At 52.6% G+C, this 22505-nt stretch overlaps 1 protein-coding gene across 3 annotated transcripts; it reads right to left on the reverse strand.

The window, feature by feature from the left end:
- Positions 1-5388: 5388 nt before the first annotated feature.
- On the reverse strand, positions 5389-14398 carry LOC144932360 (serine/threonine-protein kinase Sgk1-like). Of its 3 annotated transcripts, none has more exons than XM_078856320.1 (14): positions 14054-14398; positions 13829-13913; positions 12790-12871; positions 12005-12060; positions 11829-11886; positions 11600-11683; positions 11045-11176; positions 10504-10616; positions 10167-10203; positions 9962-10048; positions 9338-9433; positions 8554-8709; positions 7623-7712; positions 5389-6932 (listed from the first exon to the last, which is right to left on the reverse strand). In XM_078856320.1, exons 1-14 carry the CDS (start codon positions 14124-14126, stop codon positions 6765-6767), a joined length of 1317 nt encoding a protein of 438 aa, XP_078712446.1. In that variant the 5' UTR covers positions 14127-14398; the 3' UTR covers positions 5389-6764. The 3 variants fall into 3 exon arrangements, with proteins under 3 accessions (XP_078712446.1, XP_078712445.1, XP_078712444.1); XM_078856319.1 differs by having other exon boundaries at positions 12005-12063; XM_078856318.1 differs by having other exon boundaries at positions 12005-12066.
- Positions 14399-22505: the final 8107 nt, after the last annotated feature.

Here is a 22505-nt window from a genome sequence, read left to right on the forward strand (position 1 = left end):
CAGCAGCAGCAGCGGCATCAGCAGCAGCGGCAGCGGCGTGCAACCACAGCCTGTGCGCCATCACTCAGTCCCCTCGACAAAAACACAGCTGCAGCCTCAACCTCTACGCGGCTGGGGCGCGTGAAAGATGGCCACAATTTATGTTCACACGTCGCGTTCACACGCCACGCGCACACCTCGCCCGCCTCCTCCTCCTCGCCGATGCCGCTCGCGTCTCGTGGGTCGGAGGCTGCGCGCTGGCGGTGCCTCGGACGCCTCGCGCGTTGCGTGCACGTGCACGCGCGCGCGCGCTCTCACGGGCTGCGCGCGTGCACGTCGATTTACGCATCGTGCTCAGTGCAGGCTACGAGTCCGCGCGTTCTGTTCACGTTGACGCAAGTGCGCTTAATTTGTTTGACTTATTGAATCTTTTTTATTTTTGTTTTCAAATGTGGTTTTCTCAACATACTTAACAAAAAAATCATAACACATTTGGTCATGGGAGAATGGGTGGAGCGGCTGCACAGCACGCTACGAACCCGCTGACTTGAGTTGGATTCCCGACCAGTGGGGAGTGATAGCGAGTCCTGGCCAGAGCCCCACCCCCTTTTACCAACCCGCACTGACCAGCGTGGTGAAGTATGGTCATCAACTCCCAGGACTGACGTGGATACCATTCAGAAGTATATTGACAGTGGGCAATTATGGATGGGAGTTAGACTTCGGCACGTATGCTCTTAATCGTATTTAACTTTGCGATTCTGCTCCTTGAAAGCTTGGCTGAGTAAGCATTGCGCGTGAGTCCCGGCTGCCCAACTCACAGCCACGGGATCGGCTCCCTGCATGGCCGAGAGCTGAGTGGGGCTCCCAGGGGCATGGGGCGAGTCGGAGGGCACGGGCAGAGTGCACGTCGACTACAGACGCCTCCAGAGAGCTCCTCTAGCAATCACATCTCAAATACCAAATGCGTCCCAAGCTCTCAATGACCGTGGCGTGTTTACTCCACACAACGCACAAGCAGGCATTGATATACTTTTGCCATTTGTACTTCTGTATGTTTTTTTGTGACTTGTTTACCTTTCCTCTACTTTGCACTCATATCGTGTTGTTGTTGTTGTATTGTGTTTGTTGTTGTAACTTTCTGACCCGCCCCTGGAGGACATCCGTGAAAAAAAGCTTCAGAGCTCATCGGATTCCTCCTCCAGTCTAAATAAACATTCTGATTGTGAAACTATCTACTCGATCGCCAATTTCCATCGCAAGTTGTGCTGTTAAGATTTACACCACTTTAGTTTGCAAATGTTGATACATTTATGTTTTTATTTGTTAGTTGAAAATGTTTCCTCCAATTCATAATCACTGCCACGTTTCCATGTTATATTTAAAGTGCATTCTGTCATTTTAAAACGACGAGTCTGATGTCAATTGAAGGTCAGTGGTTTCCCAGTGGTGAAAATTCCACATTCCCATGACTGCTGATTTTATCCACAATACAACCACTGCTGCAAAGTAGCACCATTGTGATCGAGCCTAGTCGGATGACAATCCAGTTGAATCAGACTCCGTGTATCCGTGACCAGATTATCTCGAGGGCTCTCTCTCTACACCAGCGCTCCCCAACCTTTCTGGCACCAGGGAGCGGGTTTCGTGGACGACAATTTTTTCACGGGCCGGGAGGAGGGGGGGGTCATCATCATTGGGTCTTTCTCCCTTTTCAAAGAATCTCTCCCGCGACGTTTGTTTTTTACTCATTCTGGCTGCTAGGGGCTGAAGCTTGTGGGCTTACCAACACTGTGACTGAGACAAGTGCGCGGTGCGGGAAAGAGGCGCGGAAGGGAAGTGGTGAATAATACAACAATGGGGTCGGGGGGCCACGCGGGGACCCACCGCTCGCTCGCCTCCTGCTGCCGTGCGGCCCGGTTCCCCAGCCCTAGAGGACATGCGGCCTACACCCAGACGTTTAGAAGGAAGTTGGAGTAGCCACACTTGACCCCGCTACAAATGACCGATCGACTGTGGCGAACGCGTCCATTCTGCTGGGATCGAACCGGCGACCTCTGCATTGCAAGTCCAGCGTGCGAACCGTTGCAATGATTATCGCGATGTCGGAGTCGGTCGCTCCCAGACCCTTTCACATTTCCCTCGTGGGCCGGGAAGTCCTCACGATGCCACCAGGCGGCGCTCCAAGACGGTGGAACTCGCGAGACGGCCCCGGCCACAGGCTCGCGTCCAGACACGAGACGCTGCACAGATGGGCACAGCGAGGCGGCGACGGACGGCAATTTCCATGATAGCAATCCGCCACACGAAGCGTGCTCTGCGCATGCGCATACTGCAGCACAAACAACGACGACTTGGAGGTGTTCTTGGAGGATGTTTACGATGCCCTTTGTTTCCACCAGGCGGCGCTGTAGGCCGGAATATAAAAAAATTGCCGACAGCAGTTGTCGTAAGGATCGACTAGTCCCCGTCATATGAATGTGGACTTTCCACCACTGAATAATAACTTTATGATGAGCACCCTACTGCAAATGCCCATCTCCCCCCTCTATCTCCCCCCCACCCTCTCCCCATCTCCCCCCCACCCTCTCCCCATCTCCCCCCTCCATCTCCCCCCCACCCTCTCCCCACCTCCCCCCTCTTTCTCCCCCCCACCCTCTCTCCATCTCCCCCCTCTATCTCCCCACCCTCTCCCCACCTCCCCCCTCCATCTCCCCCCACCCTCTCCCCACTTCCCCCCACCCTCTCCCTACCTCCCCCTCCATCTCCCCACCTCCCCCCTCTATCTCCCCCCCACCCTCTCCCCACCTCCCCCCTCTATCTCCCCCATCTATCGCACTGACGCAGGACCCACGGCCCCACGGCAGGGTGGGTGGGTGGGGAAGAGGCGTGACGTCATCACGCACGAACCCGGCTCAACGTTGTGGAATTCGGATGACGTCATCACGCAGATGCGTGTGGCGGCGTCATCTCCGCGTCATGAATTCCAGGCAGGCAGGAATCCAGCCAGAAAACAATCCGATGGTGTATCAATCTCATTCTACATCGCTTTGCGTACAAAGTACACAATCCATCCCACGACCGTGCGTGACACCCTCACCTGCGGTAAACCATCAAGGCGAATGGGTCGGAGTGCGTGAGAGCGGAGGGAGGGCCGTGAGTTGAGGTCATGGTATGGGAATGTGGGGGGTGAAGTCGTTTTTCAAACAAAAACATGAACAACATTCACAAGTGACCTTGCCTGGGAACAGAAAATATACTGCGTGTTCATAAGATGGGTCCAAGTCGTGTGTTTCTGTGTTACGGAGCAGTGTTTTTTGTGTTGGGTGTTGTTGCAACGCTCTTACCCACCCCGACTGGACATCTGCGAAAAATAGCTGGACAGGTCATCGGATTCCTCCAGCAGAAAACATATTCTGATTCTGTGTCAATAACGACGACGGTGAGGTTTGTCTTTCTATAATTTGTGTTCAAGTGTACAACAACAACAACATCATCATCAGCCACGGTCAACCCACTGCTGGACGAAGGCCTCCCCAAGCCGCTGACATCTCTCACGAGCCTTAGACAATCCAGGCCGTTGGCCTTCCTCCGCATCTCCGATCGGCACGGTTGGCTACGTACGATGCGAAAGACGTTCAATGTACACACATCGCACCCCCACGGGTTACGAGACATGTTTGTTCTTGCAGCAGAAGAGATCCCACCAACAAAACTTCAATCGCAAACAAAACGTGGAGAATGCGCCACAGTGTTACACCCAGACAGCTGGACATTCACAATGTCGCTTCTCACGCTAATGTAAGAATTGACTTGGATACGCGTTGGGCCGTTCTTGTGAAAAAAAAAAATCACTAATCCGATTGAATTGCGAGCGGTGTCCCTGGTTAAATCTCCCAACTCAGAAGTAGAAAACGATTTAAACTGGAACCCGTGGTCTGTCGTCGTGGGAACCTCCCTGGCTCCTGCCACGAGAATGGCATCGGCGCCACTGGCTCCGATACATCCGAGGGCGGGGCCCCGCCCGCATTGCCTCGAGCCATGAGTGACGACGTCGCGGCCCCACGTGGGTCCCATGTGTTGAGTAGTTGTTGAGTAGTTGTTGAGTAGTTGTTGAGTAGTTGTTGAGTAGTTGTTGAGTAGTAGACGGAGGTACTCGGAGACGGAGGTGAGTTAGGGGCTTCCGCCAGGGTTTATTAACACATATCACTATCCCTGGTTCCCTCTTCACCCCTTCTACTATCCCCGTTCCTCCAGGGACCCCGCTTACGTCACGGGGTCTCCCTTAAATACCCTAGGAGGGGTGACGTCACGTGCACTGCCCAGCGCGTGCGACCCCACGTCCCGTGATGTCACCGCACCGGACAGCGCACACGACGCCACCACTCTCCTCTACCCCTCTACACATTAATTCTAGATTTGAAGCTTTCGTGACTGCAAGGATTCATATTCTTAGGTTTTTTCGGTAAAGTCACGTAGGTAAAACATCAAAATTAATAAAAATAAAATAAAATAAAAATCACGACGTTTCGGAGGCAACACAAGTCTCCGTCATCAGGTGGGACCGTCACAGCCGGATTAGCTGCATCACATGTTTAACCGTGACGTCACAACGGCAGCATGCGGTGCTGCAGGGTTTACCGTCTTCCGCGGAGCGATTGAAGCAGCAGCCGCGACGACGAAGCCGTGCAAGGTCAGCAACCCCCAGCACTCAACTGCCCCCCCCCCCAGCAGGCATGCCCCCCCCCCACCCATTAATAGACTTTCCACAATTAGCTTGGCCAGGCTTCGAGACAGCCACCCCCGTCTCAGCCAGCGCAGTATGCCAAGCGACACCCATATGCATCATGGGGGTTTGCATGAGCGCTGTGTTTTCTTTCGCTGGAGTTTTAATGTTAAAAGTTTTCTGGCTGCATTCATCCGAATTGTTTCACTTCCATCGCAGGTCTGTGCTAATTTATCGAGGCTCCGTTGCATTTTCAAGTCACTGTTCGTTCCAAAGCCACATTATTACTTTACAAAAGTAAAATTCACCTTTTGTAGCCCGAATGCGTTGAATTTAAAATGCTTATTTTAAACAGTAATAAAAAAAAACTGCTTTATGTAATTTAAGCCATCCTGACAAGAGGCAATGGATGATTCATGGGCCTCAACGGGTCTACATTTCATCTCGTTAAATGATTACTATGATTACTAGGACGATTGTTTACCCAGGAAAATCTCAGTCTCAGGACTCCTTTTCAGGAGTGCCCTTCCAAGTTCAGTAGGTGGGCGGATGTTTCACCATACGCAATTCCAATTGAATAAGTTAATGTTTCGGTATTGGGATGTTTGGCCATTACCACGTAAATTGGAGATTAACATCACACAGCTCAAACTGATAGCAGTTAGAAACGAAGACGAAGCATATAAAATGTTACCCTTTATTGTTCAAGAGTTATGTACAGATGTACATTTGTTCAAGTACGAGTACAAATTGCTGGACACAGAGTATTTGGATGCTAAACATCAGGCACCTGCTGAAGGGGAATGTAATGGTTCTGCCGAAAAAAGTGCAGCGCTTTGTTGCTTCATTTACAAAAGTTCACGGTCAAGTTGAAACGTCGCTGGAATGATTACAGAGTGACGGAAAAAAAAAAATCACGAACAAAAAATTGGTGCAGGAAATGTTACAAGTAAAAAAATAATCCATCAAACCAAAACAAAGCATGCTTTAAAACCTTTTCGGGAAAACAAAGTTCACAATGTCTGTTTGTAAAATGCACTTGCATAGTTTCAATGAAACGTAGGAATCGACGCGTATTGCAAATGTTCATTCTCAAAAAACCTAACTTGGTAATTTCAACCTTCACCTATTTAACAATCAGTGCATATCAGCGAAAACTAAAAACGTCTCTTGTCTTCAATATTTGAGCACCATCATCGAGTAGCAGCAACTATCTATACAAAAACCACGGTCATAGAAACCCTCCGTGAAATGATACATTCGTGTGGGGCGCGCCGTGCGAGGCTGCCTTCAATGCCCACCACGTGCTAGCAGTGCGAACCGGGCACCCCCCCCCCCCCGCCGGGGCGACTGGGCAACGTGAAGATTGCACGCCGGTCCGCCCGACGCGGCGTCCGCAAAGCGGCGATCGAGGCGCTTTGCAGTCACCGCACCTCCAGGTGGCCGCCGGGAGGAGCGGTGCCTGCCGTGCGCAGCGCAGGCAGGCCAATAGTCACAGCATCCCACAAGTTGATGGATTGTCACGATTTTCAAGCCGAGAGATTTGATAAAAAAGATATTGTTTTACCTATCATTCATCGGTGTTTTTGTTTGTTCTATCTCCTTTGATCCATTGGCCTTAATGGAGTACACTTGTTTGTTTTCATTTCATTTGCATAAATTGTAAATAATTATTGCGCACACGATTGGATGCTTGTATGTGAACATAGGAATTGATTTGAATCTACTCATTTTTGCCTACTCCACACACAGCCACTCCACTCCACACACACACACACACAGCCCCTCCACTCCACACACACACAGCCCCTCCACTCCACACACACACACAGCCCCTCCCCACTCCACACACACACACACAGCCCCTCCCCACTCCACACACACACACACAGCCCCTCCACTCCACACACACACACAGCCCCTCCACTCCACACACACACACACAGCCCCTCCACTCCACACACACACACACACAGCCCCTCCACTCCACACACACACACACAGCCCCTCCACTCCACACCACACACACACACACCCTCCACACACACACACAGCCACTCTACTCCATGTAGGAGGGAGCGTAGGAGAAGCCGACAAAGGCGTCGTCGGCCTCCTGGGCGCTGCGCAGCGCCGCCTCCTCCTCCTCCTCGCCCGAGCGGCACACTGAGCCCGGCACGGGCTCCTCCGTGAAGGCCGGGTCAAAGTGGCTCAGGTCCGACGGTCCCAGCTGCAGAACGTACACACACGTCAGTGTGGTTCATCATCATCATTATAGTCATCATTCAATCACAGCTGACGAGCACAGGGCCAAAGGCTCAAAGCGGCAAATGGCCAGCAGCAAACAGCGCTTTTCAAGTTCGCAAATCGATGGATGATACTGTACACAGGCTTTTGAATCCAGCAAGGTGATTACGAGAACTTGAGAAGAGGGGCCTTCGGAGGGAATTCCAAAGTGAAGCGGTGAAAAGGAGCGGGTGAAACTCGTGGCAAGCGGGCAAAGTGCAAGGGGGGGGGGGCCAAGGAGATGGCTGCAGTCCTGGATCATCGAGTCTCTGTGGATCTATCACGGTCCTTGCACACGCTGCCAAACTCTCACAAACCGAATTAATCAAACATCCCAATGTCGCAAGACCCTCCTGAGAAGGCTTTGATTCTCGATCAGGATACCCTTGACGTGTGTATGCCAGTTAAAATCTCCAGGAGGTCGACTCGGCCCATCGTTTTGATCGAGTACCACTGTAGGAAGAAGTCAGTAGTGCCTGCCATGGGGGATTGTGCACTTTCCATGATTGACCAAAGAATACCAATAGAGGAGCACTCCTCATGCTCCGTAACGTGGGAGAGCAGTACATGAAGTGTCACGGACTGGGAAGGCGGCGGTATAGATTGTGTTTTTCTCCCGCAATCTCAAGCGTACCACATTGGGGTCGAAGGGAGGCTTAATCTTCTTGTTGTAGAGGTCTTCCCAGTTGATCGGTGAAAAGAAGACGTGGTTCTTGATTTCCAGCTGCAAGAGATCACACATTGTCAGCCGTTAATTTACATTTTGATGTTTCATATATTTGGTCACGAGATGAAACCGTACTGCATAGATAAGACCCGACAGTAGAGTGTGTAGCAAATTGTTGTTTTTCCAAGTCTGAAATGATCTATGAATCTGCGATGGAATTCATGTCAATGCAACTTTGGAAATAATAATATTTGTACGATTGTTGATATGTGCTTTGGGACGATGTGCATGGTAAGAGCTATCCATCAAAAGCGTGTGTGTGGTTTGAGTACAACTAGTACAACTAGCACACATGGACACATGCACATCCTGGGTCACGGGTCAACTGGGGGGGTTGATACATTTGCCATTAATTTATGGGAAGTCAGCCAGCGATTCAACTACGGCCCCTGATGGGAATGCAGAACTTCCCCGGCGAAGTTCACGGCTCTCGATGTAAATGTGAGCCCACCTCATCCGAGCAGGGCTAAGGAAGAAGGGCCAAGCAAAGGGTGAATGTGGCGAGGGCAGGTCAAGTAGCCCATGGACCCACAACAAACATTTTACTTTACACGCACCACTTGCCTTTGAAAATCGCCTAAGGTGGACTACGCAATAACGTTGCTTAAATATGTATGAAATCATAGGATGCACTTTTATTCTCCATATACAGAAGCTGCTATCAAGAAAACATTTGTCACCACTCGAGTGATAGTCAATTCTGCTCTGGTCCATAAACTAAAACAAGCCGCTGGGCTGACACAGAGTCGCTGGGCCGCTGGGCCGCTGGACCGCTGGGCCGCTGGGCCGCTGGCAGACAAAAAAGTGGGGAGGGGGCCGTAGGGTGCACGCCGCTTACAAAGTCCCCCTTGGCGCCGAGCCTCTTCTCGCGGTCTTTCTGCAGCAGCCCCTCCAGGATGGAGCGCGTGGCGTTGGTGGTGATGGGCGGCAGCTGCAGCGGCTTGTTCAGGATGTTGTCGTACATCACCGTCGTGTCCATGTTGTAGAACGGCGGCTGCAACGCGGACGACAAAGATTTCATTATTTTTAGATTCAGGATCGCCCCATCATTACGCAAGTCCAAACACCGTTCATTCCTTGTTCATCTCTTGCGGGAGTTCCCCCCCCCCCCCCCCATCAAACGGGACAGGACAGGTTCTTGAGCAAACGATAACCTATAGAGACTATGTGCTCAACAGTGTCATTGTTTGATATTTGCTTTTACGTAAAGACATGGAAATGCAAGCGGCTGGATGATGGAGATGACCCCTGCTTCACGTTATTTTATTTTTAAGTACAAATGAACAAGTTATTAACAGAATCATGCAAAAATATATAATTCTTATTGTATTAAGTGCACCTCTTAATCAAGACACCATTAACTAAATCTTTTTACAGCATCTGATGTTTATACGGAAAGGGCAGTAAAGTGGGGGTTATTTTTGTTACGTTATATATTTTTTTTATTTAAACCAAGCACCCCTAGCCAAACGCACTACAATGGGACGTGTTACGCCACAAGTTAACCCTCACCACCACAAAAACAGTGGCGGTAACCACATAACCACGGTAACCCGCACTGGGTGGTGGGGGGGGGGGGCACGAGGCCGCCCCCACCCCCGTCCCACTGGACGCAGCCTCACCAGGCCGTAGAGCATCTCGTAGAGCACGGCGCCCAGGCACCACCAGTCCACGGTGCGGTCGTAGGCCTGCTTGCGGAGAACCTCCGGGGCGAGGTACTGTGCACGCACGGCGGGGGAGCAATGGAAGGGGACACGGCAAGGCGTCACGTCTCTCGCGTTGCTCGACGCGGGAGACGCAGGGCGCAAACGTAAACGAGCGACGGCCGGATCTGCCAAGCGCGCTCACAGAACCTGCCTCCTGGCAACTTTAACCGTCCAAGTGGTTCAACGGCCGAGCGAGCGGCCTTGCCATCCGAAGGTTTCAAAGTTCAAATCCTGGTTGTGGGTTAACTTTCGCCCATCGCTGCTCCAGGGTGGATAAAATAGTGTACTACTTTGAGGAAGTCAACAGTGGTTGCTGCTTTTGATGGACTCTCCCCTGCCTAAGGAACGTGCCATTTCCACCGCCGGCGACTCGGCTGTTTAATATTAAATAAGAAAAGCACCGTTTCAGTATTCATTTGAGCACAAAATCACCGACATTAAAATGCCCACCTCAGTTTGTACAATGACATGTGAAACGAGGCGATGGGTTAGTTGTGAGACTGCTCAAGGTGTGTGTTTAGCCGTGGCGGGTGTCGTCACCTCTGGGGTTCCACAGAACGTGGAGGTGGTGTCGTTGGGGAGGATGCCTTCCTTGCACAGCCCGAAGTCGGTGAGCTTGAGGTGGCCCTGTCACAACCGCATTGCAACAAAGCGTGAGCGGCCACAACTTGAAATCCGGCAAGAAAACAACTCGGCAAGAAAAATAAAACAAATCTGCATGCGGTCGAGATCAACTGAAGCTCACCTCATGATCCACCAGTATGTTCTCTGGCTTCAGGTCTCTGTGAAGACAACAACAACACGCACACGTTAATTACAGAAATCCTAGCTTTTCGCATTAGATTTCGAGCGCGCCAGAATGGGTCCCCCAAGAGACGGAGCGATGAAATCGGTTCGCGTGGAAGAGCTGGGTGGATTTATTGCTAGCGCAAGATCGCAGGAGGTGGAAGCGGCTTGGAGGGCGGGGGGGGGGGGGGGGGGGCCTTCGTCCAGCAGTAGAGCGAGCATGGCTGACGACAACGATGTAATGACCCTCTGCTAGCGAGCTGTGCGTGGGGGGGGGGGGGGGCAGGGTCCCGCACCTGTAGACGATGTTGAGGGAGTGGAGGTAGCCGATGGCGCTCGCCATCTCAGCGCTGTAGAAGCGTGCACGCGGCTCCATGAAGCACTGCTCCCGCTGCAGGTGGAAGAACAGCTGCAGCGCACGCAGGAGAGCGCCGGCCGTGAGCAACAGGGACACAATCAACCAGCCCTGCTCAATCCACCGATGGATGAAGGCCTCCCTTGCAAACTTGCGATGCGATCATCGACACAGCGCCTCCACCCGACCCGTGACCTCGCTGCTCGTTCTCATCGTTCCGGCTGTTCGGGTTCGAATGTCTCCTCAATGCTTCTTTATCGCTGCTCATTGCAAGAAGCTGAAGGAGACGCGTTTACTTTAACCTACTACAGTTTTGATCGTGCGGTTAGTTGCTGGGCAGCCTTCTCGTCTAATTCGCCACGTGCACCGACATTGACGTCAACGTGACCAGCTGGGCTGTGTCCCGTGCCGCCCGATCGAGATACCGAAGACACCCCCCCCCCTCCTTCCCACGGCAGTGCGGGCCTCTCCGTGCCACTCACCTCGCCACCGTTGATGTAGTCCAGGACGAAGTAGAGCTTGTCGGTGGTCTGGAAGGAGTAGTGGAGCCCCACCAGGAAGGGGTGCTTCACGTTCTTGAGCAGCACGTTCCTCTCCGCCATGATGTGCTTCTCCTGCAGGATTGGAATCAGAATATTTATGGTGGGGGAATCCGACGAGCGACAAAGCTCTTCGTCACAGATGCCCCGCACACGGAGACTGGTAGCAGCGGCGCGCTGCTCTCGTGTCAGGCCCCCCCACCCCCCCCCCTTCTACTGGACGAGGGCCGCCCCACCAGGAGTTGTTGTCGCTGCTCACGGCGCGACGTTTTACTTGCTCAAGTTAACGGGAAGTGGTTGATGACCCCGAGCCAGCGGTGGAAATATGACAGTCGACTTTGCACAAAGTGACGTTCATTCAATTTACACTCCGGAGACGCTGGGAGGATGCGACCTCAGGAGAAAGACTGAGAGCACATCATGGCTAATTGCCCACGCCTATGCTAATTCACTATTTGCAGCACTCCCAATGAATAAATGCAACGCAAGTTGACGCACCTCTTTCCGTTTGAGAATGGACTCCTTTTGCAGAACTTTCACAGCAAAAAATTTCCCATCGGCCTTGTGCTTGGCCAGAAGAACCTGCAGAACACGTCAGCAACATTTCATAATGATGAATAATTATTCTGATTTGCTAAAACCGCAAATTTGCACCTCGAGTGAAGAAGGTTCAGCGTCAATGAAATGCATACAGCAAGGCAATTAGTTTCATGATGAAAAAACAAACCTTTCCAAAGCTGCCTTTGCCAATAATTTTCATGAAGTCAAAATCGCTTGGTTTTGCACTAGAAACATAAATGACAACACGCACATTAGAACTTGTACACAAGACCACAACGTTGTACATCCTAACAACCGGAACAGGTGTGAATGGGAGCAAGTTTCTAGAGATGAGACACTCACTGAGGGTTTGCAGATGGCCCCAGGTTAATCATCTCAGTTGGAGCCACAGTCTGCTGCTGCTGCACACAGAAAGAAAGCGATGCAAATTAACCAAACGCTCCACTGATGTGACAGCATCTCCCACCCCCCTCCCCCCGAATGTTCCCTCCCACCAGAACCAGATCCAGCGAGAGCCGTCCGGTTGTCGTGCAGACCCCCAGGAAGAGCCGGGGTCTCCGGTGACACCAGCAACGCGTCACGCAGCGACGCCAATCGGCATTCCCATGAACACAGAAGTCTCACGGTGCCACACCCCCCCCCCCAAATACCGCTACCAGCCCCCCCAATACCGCTACCAGCCCCCCCCCCCCAACTGTGCAGCTCCATTAACTTTCAACCTCTTCAGATGGAGGTGGCATCCAACCCCACCATTATTTTGAGCAATGACCCAGATGTATCGACACGTCAGACTGCTGCTGGTGGGTTATTTTACATCTTTGCTCGAGACTGCTAGAACAAGACTGTCCCAGGGACTGCACAATGATTACGGTGCAACATCGCGAGAGACATTCACCCAGCAGCAGATAATTAATCATGGCCCATGCTGCCGATTATCCGATACACAAAGGTCCTGAAATCAGAATGTCTCTCTCGACTGGAAGAGGAATCTGATGAGCCATGACGCTCTGTTTCACAGATGTCCAGGATGGCCGGGTCAGCAAGTTACAACAGCAATGGGCACATTCCTCGGAACGCCTGCGCCCTGGCCATAGTAACGTCCCGTGGCTGCTCGGCCCGCCACTCACTTTGTTCCCATTGTCGTGGTCGGCCTGTGCGTTGGGGCCGGCGCTGGTGGGAGGCACGGAGGGGCACGTGCACGTGGCGGCGCTGCAGTCACGGACAGCAGCGTCAGTTGGCGTTCACCACTCACGGCGCTCATCAGCAATGCTTAGACAATAACAACGAGCATCACTTCTCTAGCAAAGACGTTGTAAAAACACGCACCTGGCTCGGTTGCAGCGTTTAAGAGATGCAAATTTAGCAAGTCAATGATAGCAACTTAAGCAACGTTGCTTTGTAGGAGCATTAAGAAAACGTTCATTCACCCGCTGGCGCCGTTGACTCCACAGGAATTGCTAGGTGCAGCATATGCATACAATCAATAGAGTACTCGCGTGAACTCAATACAGTACTCGTGTTCACTTGTAAGGCGCTGCCGCACGCGACTCGCTCTCGTAGAGAGGGAGGAGGAACCACAGACGAGCGGGAAGGCAGCCGGCGACAACAATTGCCCAAGCTCTGCAGTCCTCTATATGTCAGGGTGTTATCCTCCAATTAATGAGTCTTTACTCGTGGGCGAAAACTCGGGAGCACACGCAGAACCCCGAAGCATGCGAAGGGAAAATCAAGGCGCATACGCGAGCGTGCTGCTGCTGCACGGCGCCGTGAGTTGCGGTCGCAATTCGGCGCGATGTAAAACTTGGGTTGTTATTGTCGAAAACACGTGCAGTAGGCCGACGTTTCAGATAACGCTTCTTACTCAGAGCAGAAGGGCCACACAAGTGTTGGTAGGATTTCCTTTGCTCCGAGTCCGTGGTAAATGTTCCCCACCACCAACCCACACAATACATCTCTACGAAGTCGGGCAATAACAGCGCGACTGCGTTCAGAGCGTGACGAGCGGGGATGATGGGATGACGGGGGGGGGGGGGGTTGTGTTCTAATCAGAGATCGCAACAACCTGGGAGCGACCGTCGTGTCTCTTCCGACGGGCCACGAGACCCGGCATGGCTCGGTAGCTGGCGTGCATCTCGTTTGGGAAGAGGAGCAGAGAGGCCAACTCACCTTCTACACACGGCTTGGTGGTGGTCCGTGGCCACGAGCTTGTGCACGAAGTCATTGAAGCCAGCTCCCCTCTGCTTGAGGAATCCTGCGCCGGGAGCAAGCCGCGTGGGTGACAATTAGCGAGAGGCAAACATCACGAAAACATCGCCCAGCGCGCGTATCCATCGCCGCACGTGACCGCCGCATCGCCGCTCGCCGCCGGTGTCGCCTGCGCCCTTTATTTACCCAGCAGCACGGAGGCCAGGCCCCTCATCCTCGTGGAGCTCAGAGCGCCGACGATGTCTTGGTCCACCAGCATCACGCACCCGGCGGGCGGTGTGGAGGTCGTGGCTGGACGGATGGGCGAGCGAGCGCTGCCGGATGGATGGATGTATGGCTGGTTTGGTTGAAAAGGTGGCTGGGCGGACGAGGAGTGTGTGGCTGGTGGATGAGGAGTTTGTGGGTGGTGGATGGGCGGGAGGGGCGCGGGGCCAAGCGGCTCCGCCAAACCGCTGGAGCGCCCCTCCGAGCCGGCGAGCCAAGGCAGCGTTCACTGAGTTCACTGCCTTGCGCCTGCCGGGTAGGGCTTTTATAGCGAGCCGGGAGGCCACGTCTGGTGTCTGTTCCTCCTCCCGCTATCCCCATCCCCCACTCCTCACACCCCACCCCCACTCACACCCCACCCCCACTCACGCCATACTGGTAAATCCCGACCCCTCCTCGTCTCTCCTCCCTTCATCTCACGTCGCGTGTGACGCACAAACCCCCATCACATCCACACAACGCCGCGAGGACGTTCTGTACTGGACCGCCTTTGTCTTGCTGCCCGCGAGATGCGAGCCGGACTGAACCTGCTATAACCGGGCCGCCGCATCAAGACGCACTCTCCCATCGCCGCGGGCAACGCTGCCTCGCTCCCCGATCTCGGCTTTGTTTACTTTCTCAGTCGGCCCGCCCCTCCTCGTGTTTCTTGCTGGGGGGGGGGGGGTGAAGTCTCGTGTCACTGTCGCCGTTTGACGGGGGAGGGGGGGGGGGCTCTCCCCTAAATGCCTCCACCGTGGCCGTTCCACCACTCCCTATGCTGGACGATGCCAGACGCTCCCCGGCTACAAACTGGATGTAGCGAGGAGCACCACGCGTTCGTCAATAACGCTCGCTTGAAGACGTTCGTACAGGCGACGTTTAGAACAATGGCTTTTCTTTACAGGAGAGAGATAATCGGTGGTGCTTGTGCACCACTGCCAACGTGGAATAAACAAAACGACTATTGACCTTGGTTGTTTTAGTTCTCTTTGTTTAGTTAAAATTGTGTTCTCTTTGTTTAGTGATTGACGAATTGTTGAACTAAATCAAAGTTGCAACGCTCAACGTTGGTTTTGACGTCGGCACACAGCTCGTAATATTTCCAGGATGCCTACACGCAATGTAATTGTTTCGCGTCAGAGTGAACGCTCTTCTAATTCTTCTGATGATGTCCATGGCGCGCGCACCGCGCTCTTTAGTCTACGATCGTGAATGAGTAGCACGCATCACGGGATCAGAATCAGAATATTTGTACTGCAGGAGGAATCCGATGAGCCATGAAGCTCTTGTTCACAGTAGTCCAGTAGGGACGGGTCAGAAGGTGACAACAACAAACGGCACAAAAACACGGTGGGAGGGCAAAGTATAGGAAAGGTAATAAAAAAACTCAAACATATATGCAAATAAAACTAAACTATTGTTGAGATTACCAGGTAAAGCCCAATGGGCTATTAGAATTATTTTCCAGAAGCCTGGCCACAAATGATAGCTCAACCAAGGGGTTGATCACGTGGAGATTTATAGCAGCAACCTCGTGGGAGGTTGTGGAGTCTTGAGGAGGCCTTCAGCCAGCAGTGGATTGACCATGGCAATCGTTGCAGACGTGAACACATCGTCCGCATTTTCCACACGCGGTTGCTGTAACTTAACCTCATTCTCACCCAACACGAATTAAAAAAAACTAATTCCTGAAGCCACCGCGTGGGCAACGGATTAAGTTTTACTGACGTGGTGGAACAGACCCCGCGCCTCTCTTATTTAAACTGCATTACTTATGCAGCGCAAGTCACCGTCTGTATTATCTATCCGTTAATGAGGGTCTATACACAACTGAGGCGCTGAGGCTTTGGCAAGCGAGGCGCTCATCGCCGTGGTCAACGTGGTCAACGTTGTCACACTCCCACGCACCCGGCTCCCCTGCCAGGTGGAGAGGCCACGCCGAGCGATCGCCGCTCTGGACACGCGGATCAGAGAGGACGTCGGAGGCAGGTTGAGCCACGTAAAGTGGAGCGCATGTTCAGGTGTCCAGGTGAATTGTTACACCGCGGAGGGGAGGGCCTTCATCCAGCAGTGGATCCATCACTGCTGCTGCTGCTGCTGCTGATGATGATGATGATGACAGCTCTCATCTCGAGAGACGAGCCGAGTGCTCAGCTCGCGAGTTATTCACGCGGCCTCACCACGGCTGCTGCTGCCGCTGCTGCTGCCGCTGCCGCTGCTGCTGCACGCGGAATTATTGATGGGGCCGTCTGACCCGGGTCACCTTTCAACAAACCCGAGCCCCACGCTGAGCAGCACAGGGGCACGGCTTGGTATCTCGTCGCGATCAACGCGTTCTCTGGATTACAACAGGCCACGGAGAGTAAGACGCACTCCAGAACAACCTCCGTCGAGGCGTGGGGAATTAACCTCATCCAACAGTGGACTGATATCAGGGCAGAATATTTAAATCAACAAACTAGAAGCAGTAAACAAAATATGATGACTTTTCGGGCAGTGACCCTCCCCATGTATAACTGGAGTCAAACTTTAACATTTTAAAGCCATCACCTACTTCCTGTATTGCGTGATATGGACAGGTCCATGGGCCAGTCTTTATGCACTCGTTCTGAGTAGGTCGGACACCGTATACTGTCGGCTTTAAAGCTCTGCGTGCCTTGCAACTCTGCGGGTAAAGGGTGCCACGTGGCTGGGAAAGGCCCTGTTTAATATTGTGCCATTTCCAGGTTTTGCTAAATCTATGACGTGTTCGGTGTTCTATCTCGTCGTTGTTGCAGAGAGGTTCGCGACACAAGTGCCACGGCCGTCCTGGTCAATACTGCAGGAATAATAATAATGATGATGATGATAATAACCAAAGCACTCGGCGCCGTCTGCTGTACGGTGAACGTCAAAGATCCCGTGACATTATTCGACAAAGAGGACGAGGCATGTGCCGGCGTGATTAGGTCCACATTTGAAGAAGAAGAAGAAACCCCTGCAAATAGCTCAGCGGTAAAACACAAAGCTGCATCGCTCCCTGGGTGGAGGCTCTCCTGCGTAGATGTACGCGAGAGTGTTTACAACAACAACAACAACGACGACGACAACTACAACAAAGATTGTCGCGCAGGTCCCAGACTCAGGGGCGGGCCCCCCTCCCACACAGCCACTGGATGGAGATCGCGCGCCTCGAGACGCGCCTCGTGTCAGTCAGGGTGCGCTCAGCTGATGACCAACGCAGTTGCAATACAATGGTGGTGGTGATGGTGATCGTTAGAGCATCGTGCAACACTGGGCAATTACACCACAGGCGACGCATCACCTCGGTCTGCTCTTGTTTTAATTTACATGTGTTAATTATTTGGTTGAAATTAGATAATCGAGCTTATGTTTGTCCAGTAAAGCTTTTTACTAGAAAGAGGCGTGCGCGTGTATATAATGATTACATTGTACAATATCAGTGGCCACAATTTGAAGCGGTACTGGGCCTCCCCGAGGTCGACTCAGCCTTAAATAATTTCCTGGTTCGGTGTGTACGCATCAACGCTAGTAAGACAAAGGCGTGACGTTCCAGCTACACGGGGGGTGTTTGTCTAATTTGTAACCAGATCCTTCTTGAATAAAGACAAGCCAAGTTAAGTCTCAAAGTGTGTACTGCACTGGTTGAACAATAAAGAATCTGTGTCGCTAACAATACAACGCACTCCGATGCTCCTGCACATACATCTCAAAACAACAACAAACTCAGCACATTCGTCAAGAACACGCTCCTAATTGCCGCAATACAACTCACAACGCGTGTATAGACACGTGGACGACACAGCGCTGCACCGTTCCCGCATGCGCTCCGATACAGGAGCCCGCGGGGCTCGTCTGCGCCGTGTCTCTGAGTGCCTCGTCAATTGCTATCGGCAGTCGCTGGGCCCATCAACGCGAGGGCGGCTTCCATCTCAGGACGCGACTCATTGTTCGCTGCCTCTCAGGAGCTCGCCGACTGCTTCTCCATTCCGCGTCACTTCCAGTTTTGCCAGCTGGGTGTGGGGCCCTCCCAGGGCGTCGCTCTCTGGCTGACGATGACCCCGCGAGTTCATGCAAATGTGGTGGTGTGTGCGTGGCACAAAGGGGCTCAGCGTGGCTGCAGGCAGATATTGAGTAACCGGCTTCCTTGTAAAGAAGCGCTGATGGGGGGGGGGGGAATGACACGACGGATATTCACCAATAGTGCACAACACAAATAAGCACACATTTGTCTCCCCGCGTAAATAGAATTGTGTACACATCCGATCGACCACATGTCCGTCGAGTGAGTGGATTCTTTCAGCGGTGTTTCGTCGGCAGTCATGCTCGCTGAAGGCAATGCCGGGGCGGACTGCCCAAAGTTTCGATATGGGTCCGAGCTCAGCATCATCACGAAGCGTCGTCGTGGGGAATGCAGCAGACTACGCCTCGTTCCCATACCTTTCTCTCCACAACAATGACTCGGGGTCACTGCACTCATACCCTGGGTTAAGGGTTTTTGTTACTCATTATCAATAAGAGACCCGCACTAATATCGTTTTTGTGTGAATTCTAGGGAGGGCAGGGCTGCCTGCGAGTCATGTTCCAGCAGGTATGTGCCACGCGTAGAGGTGGCGTTCACAGACCTCCTGCATATCGCAGGGATATGTACGGTCACCGGCTGTGCTGCGGTGTGAATATTTCACAAGACAGGAGGTATTTTAAGATTAATTACTTCCCATTGCAATAGTCAAAAGAACACTGACACGTCCACAACTGCTCGCCAGCATCTTACCTAAGAGATATTGCATTAGTGTTGTCACTATTATGATGCAAGCCCTTCGATAGTGTCTTCATTCACTCACAAATATTATTTCTGAACCCATTCCACACGCAGTGCGCATCAAGGCACACAGCGGAGCGCCCATTGTCCAACTGCTGCGCTGTTTGAGACACGGTGTGATATGATAATGGGGTGAGATAGTGGTATTTTATGTGACGTGCTGGTGGTGTAAGATGAGGAATTTTTGTAAACACTGTGTGTTTTGTAAGTGTGCGCACATCTCGCAATGTAAATCAATCGACTGTAGATTCGCATTCGCAAGGTGGTTGGAAGGGGATTAGTTTGGTCCAATATTTGGATCGGAGAGAATCCGATGGGGATCATTTACATCCTGAATCCCCAATAGGAATCCCCCTTCCCTTGCTTCGCCGATTCCAGTCGGAGCTCTCTATGAGCGAGCGCCGATGATGTCCCACACAGCGCACCAGGGCCCTGCTGCGCTCGTCACCACGCCCGACCCCATTTGTTTCCCCAGTACGAATGTTCGCCCAGCCCAGCGGCGTGGGCTGCTCGTTATAGGCAGAGTCAACATCGGGGAGGTCGCTAGAACAGGTCCAGATGCCGCGTGCCATGGCCGGGACTCGAACCCAGGTGGTCGAGATTTGTCAATAAAGTTACAGCGGCGTGAAGAGTGAGCGCGTCGCTCGCGCGTGGCCGAGTTCCCATGGTGTGTGTATGTGTGTGTGTATGTGTGTGTATGTGTGTATGTGTATGTGTCGTGTGTGCGTGTGTGTATGTGTCGTGTGTGCGTGTGTCGTGTGTATGTGTGTGTATGTATGTGTGTATGTGTGTATGTGTGTGTGTATATTGAAGTTATTTCGCACCGTACGTAGCCAACTGTGCGGGGGAAGGACAACACACTAAACACAAAAACAGTTCTAAAGGAATTAGTTTGTCAATCTAGATGATGATGATTTAAAAGTTGCATAGCCCCAGTGGCTTCCTAATATCGGAAGGAAGAGCGTTCCAGACGGCCGCAGAAGCGCATCTGAAAGCGCGCGATGCAGTGACCGTCTTTGTTCAATGGCCAGCAGCCAAAAGCCGCTGCGGTGAGGATGACCACCGTGAGTTCGCGTGATGGTGGTTCGTGCTTCTTGACGAGATCGCCAAGGCCGTCTCGGCCGTCTCGGCTGTGTCGGCGCGAGAGCGAGTGAAGGCTGCGCACGATCGTGGTGCGGCGCTCATCAATATCTCCCTTTGGTGGCCCCATGCAAGTGGTGGAAATTCCACATTCTCACGACGGGAGTCGGTCTATCCATAGGACGACACCTGTTGACGTCACACAAATCAGTATCTATTTTATCGACCCTCAATAGACGATGATGACGATGATGGACCTTCCGTCAGACTGCGAGCACTTTTACCCCCAGCAGCAGAGCGAGTCTGCCGGACTGTAGCGCGACACAGTCCCTACTCGACTCTAAGCATACAGTCTGTAGCGCACTGTTGTGTCAAGCGAGGTTGTGCTGGTTTTGTAGACGCGTGTGTAAGTGCACAGGCCCGGCCGATGCTCGCGACTCCAGCCACCTGCAGCCGCGGAGGCGTTGCGCGCGGTGCAGCAATGGGGCAGCGCATGCGATGGATAACAGCAGCTGCAGGTGAGACGCGATGCAGGTGAGCGGCGAGAAGTGACGGCGTGTTACCTTTGATGGAGTGGCTGTGGTGGTGCTGGTGAGTGGTGGTGGAGGTGGAGGAGGAGGAGGCTCGCTTCATGATGCCTCCTTCACGAGCCCCGGCTTCTGAGCCTCTTCTATCCCACAGCGAGCGCTTCTAGCACGTCCCCGCGGTTACCGGTTGGGTAGGATCGCAGCGCTTTAACAAAAAAAAATAACCGCAGCAGCAGCAGAAGCAGTCAAGGCTCGGGGCTGTCTCGCCTGGCTGAGCGGGGCGGACTTTGGCAGCGCGCCTTGTAGTTCCTTGGTGTTCTTCTCTGCTCCGCGTCACCCCGCACGCATTCCTCTTGCGCTGTGCATGCCCGCAGCCTCCACAGCCTCTCCACGGATGCATCGATCCCTCGAGAGATGGCCCCTCCGTGTTGTAACCACGTTGCTGTTCTGCATCGTGTCCGACGTTTTGCCGCACGTGCTGGGAGCTGCTTCAGGAATCACTCGCGTTCTCTACGAACTGTGCCGCTGCTTGCTTTAGGTGGTACAACCCGAACACGTCCTTGTTATTCTATTCGTTGTTAACGTGTTTCACGTGGGAAAAGCCGCGAGGATGGAACGTCTCGTCGGCAAGGGTGGCCAGGGTGCTAATTGACACAAAACGGCAAACGCGAATGACACTCAGAGACACACACAATCACAGCCTCACTTGACGCCAACGACATTCCTTTATAATAATAGTGTATTATTACATCAGAGACGTATTAGGTACAACCGCGAAAACCAACACATTTGCCAAATTAGAAAGTCACCTGCAAATTATTCAATTGGGATTACACTTGGCAAACATCGCCCCCTACTGGCAGAATAATGCCCGTTTGCAGGCCAGGTGCTTCACGAATGTAAAGCATTATACACGCGTCAGTCGCATCGTCTTCAGCTTGCTCTGGCCAGGACTGAGTATCTCGCTCAATACGTTCTGGGTCGCTGGTAGAATGCGAGTAGGAAGGTGACGAGCAACCACAACACCAGAGCGAGATGAATACTCGATGTGGAGTGCCGGGTGCGGAACTATTTTATCCGTCCAAAACATACGTAGGGGAAATGAAGCCCTGGGCATGGTAACGATGGATTTTCTTTGTGCCCTGCTATTTTTGGAAACAAATGTGTTTTGTTTTATTCGAGCCAACACACAGCCCTGGCCGTCTCCGCGAAGGCCAACTCTGCGGCCTGGCTGTGGGGCCCGACTCGGGACACCTGGGGCCCACATCGTCTCCACCACGCGCTGGGTCTCCGCCACGCGCTAGTGACTCAACAATGCAAGCACTCGGATATCTCCCCCAGAGATCGGGCAGGGGGTATGGGAGTTCTGCTTCCTTTTCGCTTTAAATATTACACTTACGTGTTAATCATACACTGCAGTGCATTTTCAAGTAGCTGTGAACTCCCCCGTGTACAGTTTGCACCAGTGGTTCAGTTTAAACGTAGTCTAAACATCGCCGCGTGCCGCAGAACGGCAGCTTGCGAGTCTAATAATCTTCCAAATTAAACTCTCCTATCTCGTTATTTGCTTAATCTTTGTCGACGGCGCTGGCCACACGGACGAACTGCCCCCACGACGGGAGAGATTCTGACCACAAAGCAAACAGGCCGCAGCCTCCATTCAGCTTCCCCAGGCAGACTTCATGCGAGCCTCCTCCTCCTCCAGGACGCACGCCGCCACACGAGAGGCATCCCGTGCACACATTGGCCCTGCGTAGATCACAACGCAGATGAGCAGACATTGTGTCTCCTGCACATGCCGGTCTCTCCGCGTAAAACGAACTAAATAAAACAATCTTTGTTACACAATCTGTGTAGATAAAGTCGTCATTCATTACTCCTAGTCGGTGATCAGAGACAATTCATCTGATTAGTGTCACTGTCTGCAAATACATTGTATCTTTTACAAATAAACAGTAACTGGAGG

This window comes from Lampetra fluviatilis, chromosome 5, assembly GCF_964198595.1.
Source record: "Lampetra fluviatilis chromosome 5, kcLamFluv1.1, whole genome shotgun sequence".
Lineage (NCBI taxonomy): Eukaryota > Metazoa > Chordata > Hyperoartia > Petromyzontiformes > Petromyzontidae > Lampetra > Lampetra fluviatilis.

Coding starts and splice junctions, on each gene's coding strand:
- LOC144932360 (XM_078856318.1), bottom strand. CDS start 14,126: ATGCTGGTGGACCAAGACATCGTCGGCGCTCTGAGCTCCACGAGGATG. Junction 13,914..14,053: donor CCTGGCCTCCGTGCTGCTGG/GTAAATAAAGGG, acceptor CTCCCGGCGCAG/GATTCCTCAAGCAGAGGGGA. Junction 11,177..11,599: donor CCATTCTCAAACGGAAAGAG/GTGCGTCAACTT, acceptor CCAATCCTGCAG/GAGAAGCACATCATGGCGGA.